The 17770-nt window shown below is 35.8% G+C and overlaps 6 protein-coding genes across 13 annotated transcripts; 2 read left to right on the plus strand and 4 right to left on the minus strand.

Annotated features, from left to right (window-relative positions):
- Positions 1-441: 441 nt before the first annotated feature.
- Positions 442-2433, plus strand: LOC6559147 (protein 60A). Its single transcript, XM_001986985.3, has one exon. It carries the CDS (start codon positions 548-550, stop codon positions 1868-1870), a length of 1323 nt encoding a protein of 440 aa, XP_001987021.1. The 5' UTR covers positions 442-547; the 3' UTR covers positions 1871-2433.
- On the minus strand, positions 2421-7482 carry LOC6559148 (benign gonial cell neoplasm protein). The gene is made up of 5 exons (XM_001986986.2): positions 5991-7482; positions 4563-4916; positions 3542-4507; positions 2782-3478; positions 2421-2706 (listed from the first exon to the last, which is right to left on the minus strand). The coding sequence occupies exons 1-5, from the start codon at positions 7480-7482 to the stop codon at positions 2574-2576; spliced, it is 3642 nt and encodes a 1213-aa protein (XP_001987022.1). The 3' UTR covers positions 2421-2573.
- LOC116805081 (partner of Y14 and mago) lies at positions 5114-5794 on the minus strand. Its single transcript, XM_032735035.1, has one exon. The coding sequence runs from the start codon at positions 5756-5758 to the stop codon at positions 5183-5185; it is 576 nt and encodes a 191-aa protein (XP_032590926.1). The 5' UTR covers positions 5759-5794; the 3' UTR covers positions 5114-5182.
- A 753-nt stretch (positions 7483-8235) lies between the features above and the next one.
- On the minus strand, positions 8236-13330 carry LOC6559149 (TAR DNA-binding protein 43). 8 transcript variants are annotated; one of them, XM_032734544.1, is made up of 7 exons: positions 13030-13276; positions 10033-10293; positions 9653-9963; positions 9375-9579; positions 9156-9314; positions 8459-8625; positions 8236-8392 (listed from the first exon to the last, which is right to left on the minus strand). In XM_032734544.1, exons 2-7 carry the CDS (start codon positions 10271-10273, stop codon positions 8309-8311), a joined length of 1167 nt encoding a protein of 388 aa, XP_032590435.1. In that variant the 5' UTR covers positions 10274-10293; positions 13030-13276; the 3' UTR covers positions 8236-8308. The 8 variants fall into 8 exon arrangements, with proteins under 8 accessions (XP_032590435.1, XP_032590436.1, XP_032590434.1 ...); XM_032734545.1 differs by having other exon boundaries at positions 13218-13275; XM_032734542.1 differs by having other exon boundaries at positions 8238-8392; positions 8459-8614; positions 8674-9314; positions 13218-13330.
- A 232-nt stretch (positions 13331-13562) lies between these two features.
- LOC6559150 (ceramide phosphoethanolamine synthase) lies at positions 13563-15678 on the minus strand. The gene is made up of 2 exons (XM_001986988.2): positions 15407-15678; positions 13563-15044 (listed from the first exon to the last, which is right to left on the minus strand). The coding sequence occupies exon 2, from the start codon at positions 14981-14983 to the stop codon at positions 13811-13813; it is 1173 nt and encodes a 390-aa protein (XP_001987024.1). The 5' UTR covers positions 14984-15044; positions 15407-15678; the 3' UTR covers positions 13563-13810.
- A 1167-nt stretch (positions 15679-16845) lies between these two features.
- Positions 16846-17767, plus strand: LOC6559983 (NADH dehydrogenase [ubiquinone] 1 alpha subcomplex assembly factor 3). Its single transcript, XM_001986989.3, has 3 exons — positions 16846-17132; positions 17204-17402; positions 17483-17767. Exons 1-3 carry the CDS (start codon positions 16876-16878, stop codon positions 17621-17623), a joined length of 597 nt encoding a protein of 198 aa, XP_001987025.1. The 5' UTR covers positions 16846-16875; the 3' UTR covers positions 17624-17767.
- The last annotated feature ends 3 nt before the right edge of the window (positions 17768-17770 follow it).

Below are 17770 nucleotides of genomic sequence, written 5' to 3' on the forward strand. Positions count from 1 at the left end.
CGCGGGACGCCGTTAACGATTTAAATCTCGTGAATGCTTTTATTATTAATAGATATTTATCAGTTTCAGTAATTGTTTCTATTAAAATAGAATGCAAATAAAATTACTAAGCAAAATTACAAGCAAAATTACAAGCAAATATAGAAAATACAAGCAAATTCTCCAAAATTATAATGACATTCTATTAAATGCCGATTTTATTCTATTGATGGGACTTGCCCTTAAACTGCAGTTCAATAATTAGATTTATTTATATTTGTTTTGTGTATTCCAAATTGCGCAAATTATTTGTTGAGAGAACCAGTTTAGTTCGTGGCGCAGTTTTAATGAGCTCTCGATCACCCTAACAGCCCTGCCAACTTGTGTAGATCTAGCTTTGAGAAAAAAATGCATCCATGAGATTAAGATACATACCACCGAGCCGAATACAAGTGAGTAGGTATTTTTAATATACACATAAAAACCTTAACGCATTTGAGATATTACAATAAACAGATTTCAGGATATAAACTAGATGCTGGCAGCTTGAAACATATACAAAGCAATTATGACACGATCAGTTGCCATTTCATCAATGCTTTGGTTATTATTAATTATTTCAACAGTGCCTTATACTCAACCTACGCAGTCTGGCATTTACATAGATAATGGCAAGGATCAAACAGTTATGCAGCGTGTCCTTACCGACGATGACAAGCTGGATGTGTCATATGAAATATTAGAATTCTTGGGCATATCCGATCGTCCCCTACATCATAAGAATCACGGTTTGTCCTTGAGAAAATCAGCACCAAAATTTCTTCTCGATGTTTATAATCGGATAACGGCCGAAGAAGGACTTAATAAAAATAATGATCATCATCGCTCCAAACGCGATGCCGATGAGGAAGATGAAAGTGAGCAAAACTTTATAACAGATCTGGATAAACGTGCGATAGATGAGAGTGATATTATAATGACATTCCTAAATAAACGAAATCACAATGTGGAGGAAATGCGTCACGAGCACGGACGAAGATTATGGTTTGATGTCACGAATGTACCCGGTGATAATTACCTAATGATGTCCGAGCTGCGTATCTATCAAAACTCCAATGAAGGCAAATGGTTGACAACAAACAAGCAATTTACAGTTACGGTGTATATGATACAAACGGGAGGATTATCGCAAAATAACCTGGAACCATTATCCTCCGTTAACACCACCGGCGATTATGTGGGATGGCTGGAACTGAATGTCACAGAAGCCTTGCATGATTGGCTAACAAATGCTAAAGAAAATCACGGTATTTACATTGGAGCACATGCTATAAACAAACCCGATCGAGAGATCAAACTAGATGATATTGGCTTAATACATCACCGGGTAAAAGTTGATGACGAATATCAGCCATTTATGATTGGTTTCTTCCGAGGTCCGGAGCTGATCAGGGCAACTGCTTCCACTACACATAGCAATCAAAAAAGAACGAAAAGGAGCGCATTACATCAGCGAAAGAAAAATAAATCGGAGCCATCTGTAAATCCATTTGTGGATAATCCAATCGAAAATACTCGCAGCTGTCAAATGCAAACACTCTACATCGACTTTAAGGATCTCGGCTGGCACGATTGGATAATCGCACCGGATGGCTATGGTGCGTTTTATTGCAGCGGTGAATGTAATTTCCCACTTAACGCCCATATGAATGCGACGAATCATGCGATTGTGCAAACGTTGGTGCACTTGCTCGAACCGAAGAGAGTTCCGAAACCATGTTGTGCACCCACAAAATTAGGAGCCTTGCCGGTTCTATATCATCTCAACGATGAGAATGTCAACTTGAAAAAGTATCGCAACATGATTGTTAAATCTTGCGGGTGCCATTAATATACAAAAGTGTTTATTTTATAAAAATACAGTTGTGCTTTACTCAGTTAACTTATGCAAGTTTCATTTTCGTTAAGATACAAAATTCTATACAATTTTGTGCCGATAGCTCAAACTTCATAAGTCTCTTACTCGAATTTCGGTAAAAATAAAACAAACAAAAATACAAATTAAGTACGCTTAAGCTGATTTTAAACTGCATAATACTGATTGTGCTTAACCAAAAACAAAAAAAAAACCTTTAAAGCATCATTTGAAATTAAATTCATTCCATTTTTGTTCAAATATTTTGATAAACACAAAGATTATTTCACGTACAAACTAAATTTTGGACTGCAAAATCATTTAATTTTCATTTATCTGCAACTTGAAGTCTCGAATAAGTGGCATTTTTACAATGGCTCGTGTTTAGAGAAGCTTGACTGTATTTAGTTGTATATTACTATACTAATTGTGTAATCGAATGTATAATGTAATTTTTCTGTAATAATCTCACGATATATGTTGTAAAAATAAACCAAATGTATTATACAAAATCTCATAGAACAAACATTTGCAATTTAAACATAAACTTTAACTTACATTATATGTTTTGAAGTGTGTACGTTTTGTAATCTTCTCTTCATTATTTTAATAATATACACGATTTATATAAATGTATTTTGTAAAACATAACCGATTGTAACTTTTAAAAGAAACTGTTTTAATTGTGTATCCAATGGTGTCGAAATGCAAATAAATCCATAATTAAATTTCCAACCCTTTTGTCAATTAGAGACGATATAAGGCGTCCATCAAAGTTAGGAACAGTCACATTTAAATTTACACAGGCCTCCCTATTAAAAATAATATATAATACATTTAAAATCGAGGATTGATGTCAAAAAATAAATTCTATACAGATTACTTACAAAATTTCGTACACTGGAATTGTATTTCTAAAATATTCCTTAAGGATGAATTCACCCTTTTGGATTTTGGCACGGGAAATGCTTAGCATTGTATCTGGATTTTTGGTATATAAGATCACATATATATGTCGACTAGGGGACACAATCGGCCGGGCAAACTTTCCGATCACATTTTCTATGTAGGCTGCATCACTGATTTGGTAAAATTTATCGGGCTTATCTTCGGTATGAAGCAAAAAAAACTGTCTTTCAATCGAGTGTGAATTGTATCCAACACAGGGATCTCCTTTTTGAATTAGAGCGATTTTATCATCAACTTCTTGATGCCAAATAAAGTGAGAGTTAATTGTCCGCAAGTACTGATAATGTTCCTTTAAATTGGCTCCATTGCTGATGCCTGAACACTTTTTAAAGCCGGCTGTCGCATCCTCATTGTCAAATATTATCGACAATGTTTTGGATAGTAGAGAATAGAACGCCATCATATTGCAATCGCTACGCCATTTATCAGATTCGCTGCACTGCCTTAAGAGATAGTGGTAGCCTTTGAAGAAAAGCTGTCGTAATTTCAGCAATAGCTCAAAATCAGATTTCAAGACTTCCATCCAAATCCATTCGTCAATAAAAAAGTGAATGTGAGTCTCGTTCGACGGCATCTGAATCTCAGTGATCTGTTCTAGACCCAATTTATTGCAGCCTTTAAAGATAAATACTAATTACAAAAGCCATATATAAAAAGAAAAAAATACTTGACGCTTACCAGCAAACATAGCCAATGCGAGGGGAGCAACAATAGTTGCATACTTAATATTACTCTTCTCTTTAGTACAGACCATCCACTGTGTGCAAATGCACTGCGATATATTCAATGGCTGAAAGAAGTCACGGAGCACAGTACTGGGATGCAGATGCAGGTTTAACGAGTGCGCCGAATTTACGCATTTATTTTTATAATCTATGGCACAAATGTTGGGATACAAGCCGCCCGTTAGAGCTGCTTTAACCAATGGCCATTTATTCGACATCAGATTGATGCTATTCCAACTCAATTGTCCTTGGCTGTGGATTAAGTTCGCAGCTCGCAGAGCGTTAATAATACTGATCCGTGTAAAATTGATTTGCTCCATGAGGCCATTTACCACAAACTCATGTTCATCTGTTAAGTACAATGGGGGTTTATTATTTTTTAAACGGCCTTTCCATTCTTCAAATAGGCGAATGAATATTAAGTGATCGGAGACTTGATTGCTTGCCAGGCGAGAACGTTCGCCTTTTATACGATTTTGTATGTAAATCGTATATTGATCCCATAAGGAGTCAATGTCCTCGCTAAAGGGTATGCTCAACGGATCATCTATAGACATGGCGCTCACAATGGTTAATATGGGATCCAAACATTGCATTAAAATGCCATAAATTAGTGTACGTCCAAACTGGCAAGGCACTGGGACGTCTATCAATCGACAGCCCAGCCAGGTGACATCCTCCATATCATCCAATACATCAATCTTCTTTAGAAACTGCACCGTCTGATGTATATTAACGAGTGGCGGTGGTGCAATCGTATAACTTAAGTATTCACTTATAACCGTATTTGGCGATAATAGTTTGGCAATCAAACAGATTTTATCCAGTGGCATTGTCTGCATCTCTGGACTGCCTGTTACATCTAGGTTATCGTATGTATTTCGTGTGATTAAACGAAAGCATTGTCTCTCAGCAACAGCTGAAAATATATATTGTTATTTATATTATCGAAACAAACAAAATACCAAACCAACCTTGAACGTCAAGCATAAGCAGCCTTTGCATTAGACAATCTTTGGCTACCCATTCATATCTTTCCTCAGTGCTGTTGCAGCTGACATCGTACAGGGTTTTTCTCTGGCAGGCAGTATCTATTAGATATTGAAACGAAATTGGGAGTGGCAAGGACCCAACGATATCCGTGGCCAGAACCACTTTTATGGTATCAGTTTTAGTATTAACTAAATCATTTAAATATTCCATATCCATGTTCGCGTGCAACAGAAATATGGCTAATTCATGTAAATGCGCTGTTAAAAAATGACTCAACAACATATAGTTCAGCTTAACCAAATGATTGTACGTCGGCAAAAGGACCAAAATGTTCCCTGAAAAAATATACATACATTTTACAAATTGAAATGAAAAAGTGTAGACTGCATTTGTTATGTAATTTATTAAATAAAATGTATTCCCCATTGTTGCTAATCAAGTTTAAAATTCGGAACGACATATTAAAAAAAAACAGATATTGTATTTGTTGTCTTAAATTATAACTATTTAAAACTATTTAACAGACACGTGTAGAAAGACAGGCAGGCAGGCAATGTTATGGAATTGAAATTAAAATTCAAAACACTCATAATTCGATTTATCAGGCAGGTAATTTCTTCTCAATTTGCTTCAATTGCTTTAAAATTTCCGATTTCTTTTTCGCCTTTTCCATTTGATCTTTATCGAGTTTAGTTGTATCCCCGGCTTGGATTTTAATCTCGATTTGCTCAATTTCTCGTAACTTTTTGCGCAATTTCTTGACCTGTTTGGCAACATCAATATCTTGGGCGTCGCCAAGCGTTAGCGCAGTATCCAGTGTATTTGTTAACTTGGTTACATCGCACGAATCTTTTGCATCTGTCCTCGTCGGTTTTGTTGTCGTTGTTGTGGTTGTTGTTGTTGTTATTGTTGCTTTGTTAGTTGTTTCCTTCTTTACTTTTGCCTTCTCCTTCTTCTCGCGCTCTTTTCTGATCTCAGCGGCTAACAGTGGGCACATGCCGACCGGCACTCCAGTTACCCTTTTGGCAACAAATTGTTTGCCTTTGCTTTCGTATAACGGGACTTCCTCCTGCGGCACATAACCATCTTTGACACGACGCTCCTTGCGCCATGTGCCATCCGGTCGCTTCGTTGCCGGTATAACCTTGCCCTTATTGCTCTCTAGATCTGTGTTCATTTTAATTAAACAATGCAGATACGAATTCTTGCTTGTATCAAAAATAGTATTCTATTGCAAATGTTCCATGTATCGATAAACACATAGAGATGGACCAACTCAATGTGTCATATGTATGTATGTTTATACGATAATCCGAATTTACATTTCATGAATCGTAAACCGAACCTTTTCTTTTTTTTCCAATTATATTATAACTTAACTTATATATTTATGAATAATAATATCTTACCTGGTGCGTAATTGGGTTTTGTGCATATAAGATACATAATATTGATTATAGCGTCGTAATCTACAAAATCAGGTCGAGAGTTTTTTACAACGTAACCATGCAGACCAAAATTGCTGAGAATATCAATACATTCGTGGTTCCCGTGAGTAAATGCTGTAGTTATTGCATTTTCGTGATTATTATCCAAAATATATGGATTGGCGCCCATGAACAACAGCAATCGAATATGCTTAGCATTGGCCCACTGTGAGGCAATAATTATCGCTGTCTTTCCTGTAAATGAATGTTGATAGTTCACCGGGACCAGCTCGTAATTTATCGCATATATCAATGGACGAATAGCCGAATCATTTCCAAGTTCCTCGTAAGCCTGCAGACATTTATCGGTTTGCTCATTTCTGAGACTCTTATTTAGAAAGTGTGTCTTCTTCTTGTATATCTCTGGGCCTTTACGTATATCAGCCAAAGAAATGCAGCTTTGAATTTCCTCCAAATACGATATGCGTGTGCCAGCTTGGCTCGGTCGATCCACACAAAATTCAAAGCCCTCGGCAAAAAAATTCAAAAATCGCGACGAATTGTCTGCTTGCGAAAGTAATATTATGCGTAGATTTTGATTCATGTTAACAGCTTGTTTTAACTCCGAAAGTAAGATGTCAGTGTAAGGAACGTGCAGATGTATATCGTTAACCACAACGTGGCTAATTTGATCCAGTTTTTTCGACTCCTTGCCAAACAGCGAGCGCATAAAGTATTTGGCCGTTGTGTAGACGATATGCGTTCGAGAGCTAATGTTACAAAGTTTTGGCACTTGTATTCCCACAGTATTGCCAACACTTTCATCCAAACACTGGGCGAATCGCTCGCTATTATATTCGGCCACTATGTTGTCGCTTTCGATGCAGACAATAAATAAGTTGGCTTTCTTCAGCTGCGCATCATCTAGAATTACTAGTGGGAATAGTATGGACTTATCCATGGCAAGATGTCCATTGACGGCAATTACGCGATGCGAATAAACTGATTCGAGTAGGTTACGGATACACGAATAGCCTGCAGAACTCGGCAAATACTTGCCATACTGCTGCGTTCTGAGGCGCATTGTTGTTGGCGGGTTCAAAGCTGCTAAAGACATATGATGAATCGGCATCTTAACTTTCCAATGACCCAAGTAATCAGCAGACAGCTCATATATTCCCAAGTTGCTTGTAAGCGACAATAACGTGAATATTTCCCTTGCGGTTGATCGGCACATATTCAGCGATTTTGGCTCATTCAAGTAGTGCATACACGATCGCTTGAATATTTTCACACATCCCTGTCCATTGTTGACTACATACTGGGAACGTAAGCCGAGAGAGCATGCGTATGTAACGAGTATATTGTGCTCAGATGAACGAAATGTACAAGCAAATTGTTGGCAGCAACGCCGACCGGCAATAAAATAGAGTATTTGCTGGGGAAAGAATTTATTTCGCAGTGCTTGATCCATACTAGTTAAATTTCGAAATATTAGTTTAAACTTGTTCTGACATACGAAATGACTCAACTTTCCGTTACACGCGCAACACTTTATCCAATCAGGAACCATGGAATGGAACATAATTTAAACAGACATTTCGATTACTATAAATTCACGATACAACGAAGGGACAAAATGTATGAAATTAATCGAAATCAGTCTAATTTTTAAAATTAAGTTTATTTTTCATTGCGATGGCAATGTGTAGAAATTGGTTTTTCATTTCATATGAAGAGTTTTTGCCTATCTTGTTTCAATATTTTGTTTACCGACAAAATCCAAATATTTTGTTGACAGAATATAATCCTATATACACATTTTTTTTCTGGAAGCGCTAATGTCCCGGCTTAAACAGTTTTATTTTCATATTTTTGCAACATTTTATCGAATATTAATTAATTTATTTAAAAAGTAAATTTAGAACATTTTAGTATGTGAAACAGAAAACTTATTTCGCTGACTACGGTGTGTAATTATTATGATTATGCAAACTTCAACGTTTCTAAGACAGCGCCTCATTCATGTTGGTCATGATTTTTTTTATGATGCTGCATTTAATATTGGAAACAGTCTTAATACTCTGACATCGAATGCTAGAATTACTGAAATTGGAAGGTATAAGCAAACATCTGAAAACCCCCACTTGCGCCCTACAAATCTGGAAAATGTATATTTCGCACAATTTTAGAGTTGGGTCACCAAATTAAATAGGTATTTTAATAACAGTCATTTTCAATTAAAAATTTTTGTTTTTATTCGTACCATATTGGCAAAGTGCTTTTTTTATATATATATTTTAGAGAAAATTAGATTTGTCGACAGAGTTTTGGGAGCCACTGCTTTGATTTGACCAAGAGTTGCCGCCAGGAGGGCCGCCGTTCTGTAATTGATTTATATCAAATAAGTATTCTGAAGAAAGTCGGTATTACGGCTGTTTTACGCTTACCTGATCATTTGAAGCTGAACTGTCGCCTTTACTCATGCCGCCAGAACCAGAGTTGTTTGGATTGTTTGGTCCTTTGCGGCTACCCGAGTTATTCATATTGGAAGCGTTGGAATGCTGTCCGCTGTTTTGAGCCATCCATGATAAAAAATTGCCTCCCTGAGAAGTAACTGAAAGAGTTTTTTGTTTGAAACAATGATATTGTATAGAAGGCTTGCCTGCTGATCCTGGTTTTGATTTTGCAGCTGATTGCCAAGAAGGCTCCACTGATTCAACGCAGCAGCAACCAAAGCAGGGTTCATCGGCAATGAGTTTAAATTAAGTCCGACGCCTAATGGGTTGTTCATGTTTTGCCCTTGATTTGAAGAGCTGGATCCTTGAGAATTTATGCCTAACGCTTGTAGGTTAGGCATGTCCAAATGTCCCCTGTTCATCCAACCGCCATTGCCTACGTTGCCATTGTGTGGCTGATTCATGCCATGAAAATTATTCTGCCTATTATAGGGAATACCACCGCCACCACCATCTTGACGGTTCATGTTCCCACCACTATTGTGATTACTACTGTTCGTGTAACCCCCATTTAAATTTCCACCAAAATTATTTCCACCCATTCCGTAGCCACCACTGCCAATGTTGCTGTGACTATTGCCGATTGCAGTGTTATCACCACCTCCGTGTGCAATGTGTTGGTTATTACCTCTGTGATGTCCGCTACGGCCTGAGTTCATGTGATTCCCCTGCGGATGGTACGAATGCATCCCGTAACTATTGCCCGTGTTATAGCTGTAATTTTGCGCCTGATGACTCCGGTTCTGTTCGGCTTTGGGCGCCGCATTTGACACGTGCACAGACACACCTAATGAAGAATAACATAATCACAAATATGTTACGGCCCAATAAAATATACTTTACTCACCCTTAATTATGTGATCCTCGCCGCAGAGAGATTGGGCTACATCCGGATCAAGGAATGTCACAAAGCTAAAAGCTCGAAATGGTCGGGGAATGAAGACATCGGTTACCTCGCCGAATTTCGAAAAGTATTCCCGCAGATCATCAGAGTTGATATCCTCTGTGCAACGACCAACGAATACTTTACATGGCACTTGATGACCCATACCCTACAAAAGAAATGGAAACAATGGTAATTAATTAAAGCTGCATTTCTTTGAAACAGTAGAATGATTGTCAGACCTTTGAGTTGGGCACTTTGACTTCACACCAACGGCCATCGATTAAATGCCGATTTGCGAGTACACGCATTTGTGCTTCATAAGAGCCAAAGCGTACAAATCCAAATCCTTTCGATTGCCCCGATTTGACATCTTTTTTAATTTGGGCCATTAGCACCTCGCCATAACTCTCAAAGTACTCCCGTAAACTATCTTCCGTTGTTTTCCAAGCCAGTCCCAAGACAATTAAGTCGGTGCAACGTAAACGGGTTTCAATACGTTTTGTTTTTGCCGTTGAATTTTCCAAGTTATCGTCGCTCTTACGTTTGTTCTCTATGGGAGGCAATATGGGGCGATAAGGACTGTCGAGCTGTTCGGCAGAACTTCTCAAATTTGGTATACCTTTTGGAAACACACAAAAGTAGACATATTCCCCCCAGCCCGAATCAACACAAGGCGGGAAAAGTCTTCCTTCGTTTGAGCGAACACCCCGTACGGCTTTTGAGTCCATATTCCTGTACTTAAGTCCACATGAACCAGGAAACTGTGCTTGCAGTGTCGATATTAATAATGTGCCATCTTCTTCAGCTGGAAGCTCGATGGGCTCGTCACCCTCCTCCTCGGACACTTGCACGAAATCCATTTTGAGTGTTTTTCAAAATTCTATAAATGATAACATATTAATACATCATTTATATATGATTCATTAGCACAATATCGAAATGTCATCTAAACCATTCAATCAACTCCAAAATCACTCTGATATACTCTCAATATACATATTATGTGTTCATATGTATCCCATATACTCAAAATTTATCGTGTAAACAATTAATTCACTCACTCAAACAAAAGTATTCACACATTGTGTTTGTTAACAAATAAAAAAAAAGACAAATACATTAAAAAAAAAAGGTATTCAAGGTGTTTTATTTGTTTTGTCTAATATAAACCCTAAATAACCCATTATAAAATTGAACTAGTTCTTATAAGTGTATTAAATATAGCAAAGGAAACTGTTTGGATTGTTCACTTTAGTTCAATTGATAATGTAATTTTATTATGTACAGTTGCGGAAAAAAATAATAGCTCTACCACAACACAAGCAATGTATTCATAATCGATCCAGGACTCCTTGGTGAATAGCTTAAAAACAGGAATGACTTCAAAACGTTTACCAATTTTATCAAATCATTTTATTGAATTCTTAACGAATGGGAGACATTTCCACCAAATATAACAACTGTACTCTCATCTGTCCATTACAGATTCCTACTATTTGGGGTGGCATATTAAGAAGTCTCTTTGCAAACTTTATTCCTTGGGAAAGGCAACTTTCTTGAGCTGTAAGCCTTTAAAATAGGTTCTCGGAGACGTTATATGATTCATTGTGCTCTCACGGATCAACGTATTGACGTTAAGCTGGGCTCAGTCCTCGTTTTCTATATAGTTTATAGCGTTTCGTATAATTTTATTCGAACATTATTTTGCATTTATTTTAATCTTGATCAAAATCTAACCTATTAGAAATATGTATATAAATAATACGTTAGTGGTGCAAATTACATTTTTTTGCTGCTGTTTGGCATGATATAATAAAAAATTTGATAAGCATTACAAGAGAAATCTTATTTGAAAATTTGCCAAAGTAATTTCGTTGTAGTGCTATTTTTCTTTTCGCAACTGTATGTTATTCCACGTAAAATTACATGTATCTCGGAACTAGAAATTATTTAAACAAAATGACAATCAAGAAATAAGAATAAGAACCTATAACCTGGAAATTTACTCCGTTATATTTCTTTGACATTCCCATTCAACTTCCATATCGATGTCCAAAATAGACAATCAAATCTTGCAAAATTTGGCAAAGCATTAGTAATATTAAATTTCTCCTAAAATATATTTTTTAGTCTATTTTTCCCTCAATCATTTTGTAATTAAATAACAGCTATGACTTAAAATAGATAAATGAAATCTCATTTTTTTGTTAACAAATAAAATGTTATTTTTAAAAAATTGATCGATTTTCAATTTAATTTTAAGTAAATCGCAGAAAAATCAAAGAAATCCCCGTGTTGCTATCCAAACTTTTATAGTATGATATTGTTACAGTGTGGTATATTAACATTTATTCGTATCATTTGAACATTACATATATGCTTACACATACACATTCAAACATATCCGTTAGCAGATACACGTATACACATCCATATACACATATACTCAATATATTCAGACATATTCCAAAATTCTCACCATTTCTTCATTACATTCTGATTTTAGTAAATAGTCGCCTAAGCAAACCGTATTTTTAAATCGAAAAAATAAAACTCATAATATATACAAATGAGTCAGATATTACAATTCACACAAAAATGCTAAATACATATATAAAAAACAAAATCACTCTCAGCATTATTTTCAGATTGATTGAAAAAAGGTATATTACATAATAAAAAAAAGTTACTTCTCTAAACTACCGAAAACAATGGCAAAATTCACTAATCCTTACAATTTGAAGGAATTTTGCATTACATTTCATTGGGCAACTAAATCTGCCGTTATTTTCTATCTGTGGAGCGTTGATAAAAGATGAACATAAGCATGCACATCTGGGGATCGCAACATGCAAACGTTTGCTGTACTCTCAACTCTGCAAACAGAACAAACGGCATCAAATTACACAGAGAGAAGCTACATTTACCGGTCCCACTCGTGCATGTACCATTTGCGATAAATCGCAGCTCTTATTAACTGATACATTTGCATGTATATATTCATGTACGCATCTATGTGGATATGTACACACATTCGAACATGCGTTTTGCATGAAAGCACAAATATCGTCGGATATCGTCTGAAATAGATATCCGGGCGCCCCATCGAGACAGGGGGTTATTCCACCATTTTCTGTTTTCGTTCATTAATTTGGTAAGCTTCTTGGAAAAATGCGACATTAACTTACTAAACGATTGTATACGTGCAAAGAAACTCTCCTAAACCAAAATTACTCTTTATCGAATTTAAATGAATTTCCTTTACCTCAAATAAATTATACATAAGGAAATAAATATAAATACATATTTACATATGTTTAACCCTCGTGCGGTCACGTTTTCACAAATGCGTATTCACAGTATACATACACATGTACACACGGTGCTGGTGCAAATATGTATGTACACATGTATGTACGCTCGTTCTGCAAAGGGCCCTATCGCATATGTACATTAATATGTATGAACGTACTGGAAAAAAAGTTGATTGACGATAAGAGGCTCTCCTAAATGGTTATACAACAATTTCTTACACTATTGATAAAGGGTTAGTTGTAACATTACAGATGTAATGCCTTCAATATATGAATGTATGTTTTCAGAACAGCTCACACACGTAATATTTTATGTTGTATATTTCCTTTTTAAGCTCGCTCTCGCTCTCTCACAAGATTCACACACAGTCAGAACCAGATCGAAGTCACTTTTCTTTTCACGCTCGTATCTCGTAACACAACACACGCTATGTTCATATGCACATCCACTTTCTTCAATAAGTGCGTAATAAATATAAAGAATATTTACAATTTCGCTTTTAATAAATTTGATTTCGTAAAGTACACCATTTCTCCTTTTGCAAAAATGTGTGAAGATAAAATTTCGTGTATGTATACAGGCAATGTAATCAGAGATGGCATAAAATATCGTTTAAACTATTTTTTTGCTTGTCGATGATGGTTAAAAGACCTATCGATATATTATTGTACGATATATCATTGAACCATGTCTCCATCGCAAATCGTTTCTAAGGCGCGTAAATATGTTTTTAAAATGGATATATTTAGGTTCGCATATTGTATTCCAGAACGCTAGGTTTATTTGAACAAATAACCTTTTAATAAGCGATATGTCGAATGACGTCACATCTAGTTATACTTAATTTGAAAACGTTTTATTTACTTGTATAATTATTTATTCGACAGATACATACTAAAGTATTTACTCTAAATCGCACAATCACAATATATATACACATATATATAGGGATTTATTTTGCACACGAAACACAATTTAAAATTATGGTTACAGGGTATAAAAAGGCATTGTTGTTGTTGTTCTCAAACTTGCACTACTTCAAAAATATTTAAAATACCGCATACATTGTGTATAGAATAAAATCACTGTGAGATATTACTGCACGCTGCTGAGTGAAATATATAGTTCTGGGCTTCCAAAATGTGCATCTCCGTTAAACAAATGGCAACTAGTAAAATGATGTAACCACTGTACCGTATCGCTCGCAGAAAGTCCCACAATTTATCGCAAAATATGCTAAGCAGAACGCAATGCAACAATGCGTGTACATTAACAATGCGCCACATCCAGGCGACACAAAAGAACAATGTCGACTTAAATATATAAGTCTGGCACTGATACTGACTGCTACTAACATCCTTCTGCCCCTCCAACATATTCTGATAGACGGCTATATAACGATTCCATGCCGTCGAGCTAAGTAATAGTTGGCCCGTAAAACTGATCACATTTTTCGCCACTTTGCGCGTCGTTGCCTTCATTTTGGGTATCATGGTTGGCTCCGGAGTTTTGGTATCGCTCATTGGTATTATGGAGTAACCACGACGAGGTGGATTGTTTTTCAAATAAAAGAAGATGCCCAATATCAGAGCAATGCAACCGAGTCCATCGCATAGACCATCCACATAATAGCCCGATGTGCCAACTTCTGAACGTTCGCCGCGTATATGCTTTCTCACTCTGGCAACATGGCCATCTAGATCATCGAGAAAGGTGCGTATTTGAAAGAGTAGCACTCCGAGTCGTCTATATCCAAGGCTATCGGATGCAACAAGTTTGCCCGATACACAAGCGACGAGCACATGAAAGAATGATATCATGTTTGGAGTAATAAACGTGGATGCGGAAATGCCAACCACATTGTCAAATATTGTGGCCAGTGGTGCGAACAGATAATGATTCGTATGATCTAGTAATATCGCCTTAACTGTTACATGACACAGTGGATTTATGTCGCATGATATCCACGTATAATCCTCATAATGATGCTCTTTTTCAGCGGTGGGTAGCTTCAAAGACCTGCTAAATCCTTGATCGGTTGCCAAATTTGGTTGGTATTGGATGGGTTCCAGCGTTGACGATGACGACGATGATGATGATAAGAGTGTTGTTGTCGTATTTATGTGATAATTTCGATCGATAACATAGTTGTGAATTCGCAGATAAAGCTCAACATCCATAAACACATAAAATATTATCAACAGAAACAGTAGTGTTAATAATATTTTGCTTATTTGTGAACTGGGGCCAATCATATTTGCTCTGTTGTTATGAGGTAGATATCATCTATAAATTCTTCCAATCTTCAGAGAATAGCTAAAAAAAACACAAAGTAAAGCAATAAAATCAGCATATTATATTGATTTCAAATAATAAAGATACAAAATATACACCATCTTAAGTCACACTTAATTGAATTACAGGAGCACAGTAATTGATGACCAATCCAAGCAAATATAAATTGAAAACAAAGATACGAGTAGATTATTCAGAAATATGGCAATGCAAAAATATACAAGTATTAATTACTCAGCAATTTCTAATCGCTTGAAATATTGGACCAATTAGTACATTTAGTATAAAAAATAACGTTACTCTACTTGATATACTTTCTGTTATTGACATGCACACATTTTTCACATTGTTTATTTGTTAATTAAGCCAGCATTTGTATGTACCATATGATCATATACATAAGTATATATAGTAATTATTGTGTGCAACTGGTTAGTTTGCTTTTCCTTTCATTATAGCATCTGTTTATATCTCGTCGGCGATGCCAAAATGCTCGTACTATTGTAAAACGGCAATCAGTTTTCTGATGCAATTGATATTAACAGCTTTTTATTTTTATATTTAGAATAAAATGTATGTACATTTGTAAAAAGTAATAATTTTTTAATTATACTATATTTTAACAGAGAATAGTGATGACATTTATATCGATAGTACAATGTACCAAACACCCTCAGACATTTCCACTTAGAGCATCTTACTATGTTCTGTCATTGCACCTATCGATTCAATTCCATATCGTTCCACGCACTGTCAACCTCCAAAACTTACGGTTTTCTTTATATCATCACATCGCATGGAATTTGTACAATGCTGTGAAATACAGGCAAATACAGCATCAGTCACAGCTATTACTTGACAATAAAATTGCTATGCAAAAATTTATTATTCAAAAATGGATTTTTAGAAAACATTTAATGTAGTTTTGACTCATATTATCAAAGCCAGATGATCATGTCCGATCATTTCTTATTTCAAATAAACGCTGCAAATAAAGCAACCTGGCTTGAAACCTAATTTCTATAATTCATAATTCATTTTTATATATTTCGTTAAATCTACATTTTAAAATTATAGTTTCTACTTGGTGTGACTCAATAGTTCAATGCAGACATATCTGCATGCACATCTAATTAAATACTGTTTTCAGTAATCGATGCATTGCATAACATTATTGGAATTATTTCGACTCAAGACTAAAAAATTATTTTTGACTTTGACAAATTGTAATTAATTGTTCATTGCGCTGTGCTCCCAGTTACAACCACTTGCACAGTTAATCTGCATAAACTATCGGCATCTTTCTAGTGGAAAACATAAATAACAACATCCAATTTCTTCCCAAAACCCATTTATAATTGAATGACAGTGTCTCAGAGCGGTTTTGATGCAGCCTTTTTGCACAGCGTTTCATATCATTGAACAAATGTTAAAGCTAACTACCTGGTATATGCAACATATTCTTATTAAATAAAAATTAATCACATCATAGGCCACTCATTCATTGACTTTATTTATTAAATTAAAAGTATCTAACACCAACTAAAACTAAACCTCGTTTGAAAAACTTCCACGATAGTTGTAATTCTTTCAGGAGTCTGGTCAATCCTCCTGATTGCCTTAATTAAAAAATAAAACATGTAATTTAATATCACAATCTTGAAAATAGTAAATTATTCTTATTTATCTTGTCACTGGCTTTCTTACATTTTCTCAGTGAGTGCCAACTATGGTTAATGGGAACGAATGAAAATTGAACAGGCGGAGTTATCGATGCGATATGTGCTTATCGATTATTTGTGTTTACGTTTTGGTTTGTCACATTTCATTTGAATAACAAAAATATCTTCAAATGAGCATACAAGCATTAAGGACCGCGGCTTTTAAGGCTGCTGGGGCGTTTAATTTGTCCAAGTCCCTGATCGGTAGTCGGGGGATCTCAACTGCACATAGAAACTTGAGCAAAGCGTACGATGCTGATGGCAAAACAAAAGTAACAATATTCAACACCGACACGGACGTAGGCCTCATGATTACAGGATACAGTCAATATGGATTTCGACTTAACAACAATATGGTCTTGTTAGGCCCCATCACTGTTTTCCCCAGGTGTGTTAGCATAACATAGCAACAATTGCTTAGATATTTCGTTTGTTATGTAAGCATGCGGAATCTTTCAGATCCGTTCTCTCGTGGAACGTCAACTCCTTTGAAGATATCAATGAAGAAAGTCTCTCAATCTTTCCCACACTGGAGCCAAAGATCGATGTTCTCATTATTGGCATCGGAGACCAGAGTCCAACGCCAACTCTCTCAAAGCGAATTATAGCGTACATGAAAAAATACAAGACCAACGTCGAGGTTTTGCGGACAGAACAGGTTTGCTTTCTACAAATAGCAGTTAATTTTCTACTGAAATCTCATTGTTCATTGATTCTATATATATGTTTGTTATTTAGGCCTGTGCAACGTTTAATTTCTTGAACGCCGAGGGTCGAATGGTGGCCTGTGCCTTAATACCACCTTTACATCTGTCCTACAATGAAAACGATGTGCTGCAAACCAAGTTAAGACAGAAACAGCTTTATGAAACGGAGTAATAATATAAATTCAATTTGTTTATAGAAGAAAAACAGAAAGAAATGTAGATCTAAGTAGCTGTTGAAATAGTAACAATTTGAATTATGAAAATATCGTTATAGTTATCAATATACTTACTATAGCTTAGAATATTTAATTGGGATTAT

The sequence above is a fragment of the Drosophila grimshawi genome, unplaced genomic scaffold, assembly GCF_018153295.1.
Source record: "Drosophila grimshawi isolate 15287-2541.00 unplaced genomic scaffold, ASM1815329v1 contig_1369, whole genome shotgun sequence".
Classification (NCBI taxonomy): Eukaryota; Metazoa; Arthropoda; class Insecta; order Diptera; family Drosophilidae; genus Drosophila; species Drosophila grimshawi.

Bases quoted from the DNA above. Each gene is read 5' to 3' on its own strand.
- LOC6559147 (XM_001986985.3), top strand. From the start codon at position 548: ATGACACGATCAGTTGCCATTTCATCAATGCTTTGGTTATTATTAATT.
- LOC116805081 (XM_032735035.1), bottom strand. From the start codon at position 5,758: ATGAACACAGATCTAGAGAGCAATAAGGGCAAGGTTATACCGGCAACG.
- LOC6559148 (XM_001986986.2), bottom strand. From the start codon at position 7,482: ATGGATCAAGCACTGCGAAATAAATTCTTTCCCCAGCAAATACTCTAT. The intron at 4,917-5,990 runs GTAAGATATTAT...ATATTTTTTCAG, and splicing joins AAAACCCAATTACGCACCAG to GGAACATTTTGGTCCTTTTG. The intron at 4,508-4,562 runs GTTGGTTTGGTA...ATATATTTTCAG, and splicing joins GCTTATGCTTGACGTTCAAG to CTGTTGCTGAGAGACAATGC.
- LOC6559149 (XM_032734539.1), bottom strand. From the start codon at position 10,273: ATGGATTTCGTGCAAGTGTCCGAGGAGGAGGGTGACGAGCCCATCGAG. The intron at 9,315-9,374 runs GTGAGTAAAGTA...ATTCTTCATTAG, and splicing joins CGAGGATCACATAATTAAGG to GTGTGTCTGTGCACGTGTCA. The intron at 8,393-8,458 runs GTAAGCGTAAAA...AATCAATTACAG, and splicing joins GTTCAGCTTCAAATGATCAG to AACGGCGGCCCTCCTGGCGG.
- LOC6559150 (XM_001986988.2), bottom strand. From the start codon at position 14,983: ATGATTGGCCCCAGTTCACAAATAAGCAAAATATTATTAACACTACTG.
- LOC6559983 (XM_001986989.3), top strand. From the start codon at position 16,876: ATGAGCATACAAGCATTAAGGACCGCGGCTTTTAAGGCTGCTGGGGCG. The intron at 17,133-17,203 runs GTGTGTTAGCAT...GGAATCTTTCAG, and splicing joins CCCATCACTGTTTTCCCCAG to ATCCGTTCTCTCGTGGAACG. The intron at 17,403-17,482 runs GTTTGCTTTCTA...TTTGTTATTTAG, and splicing joins AGGTTTTGCGGACAGAACAG to GCCTGTGCAACGTTTAATTT.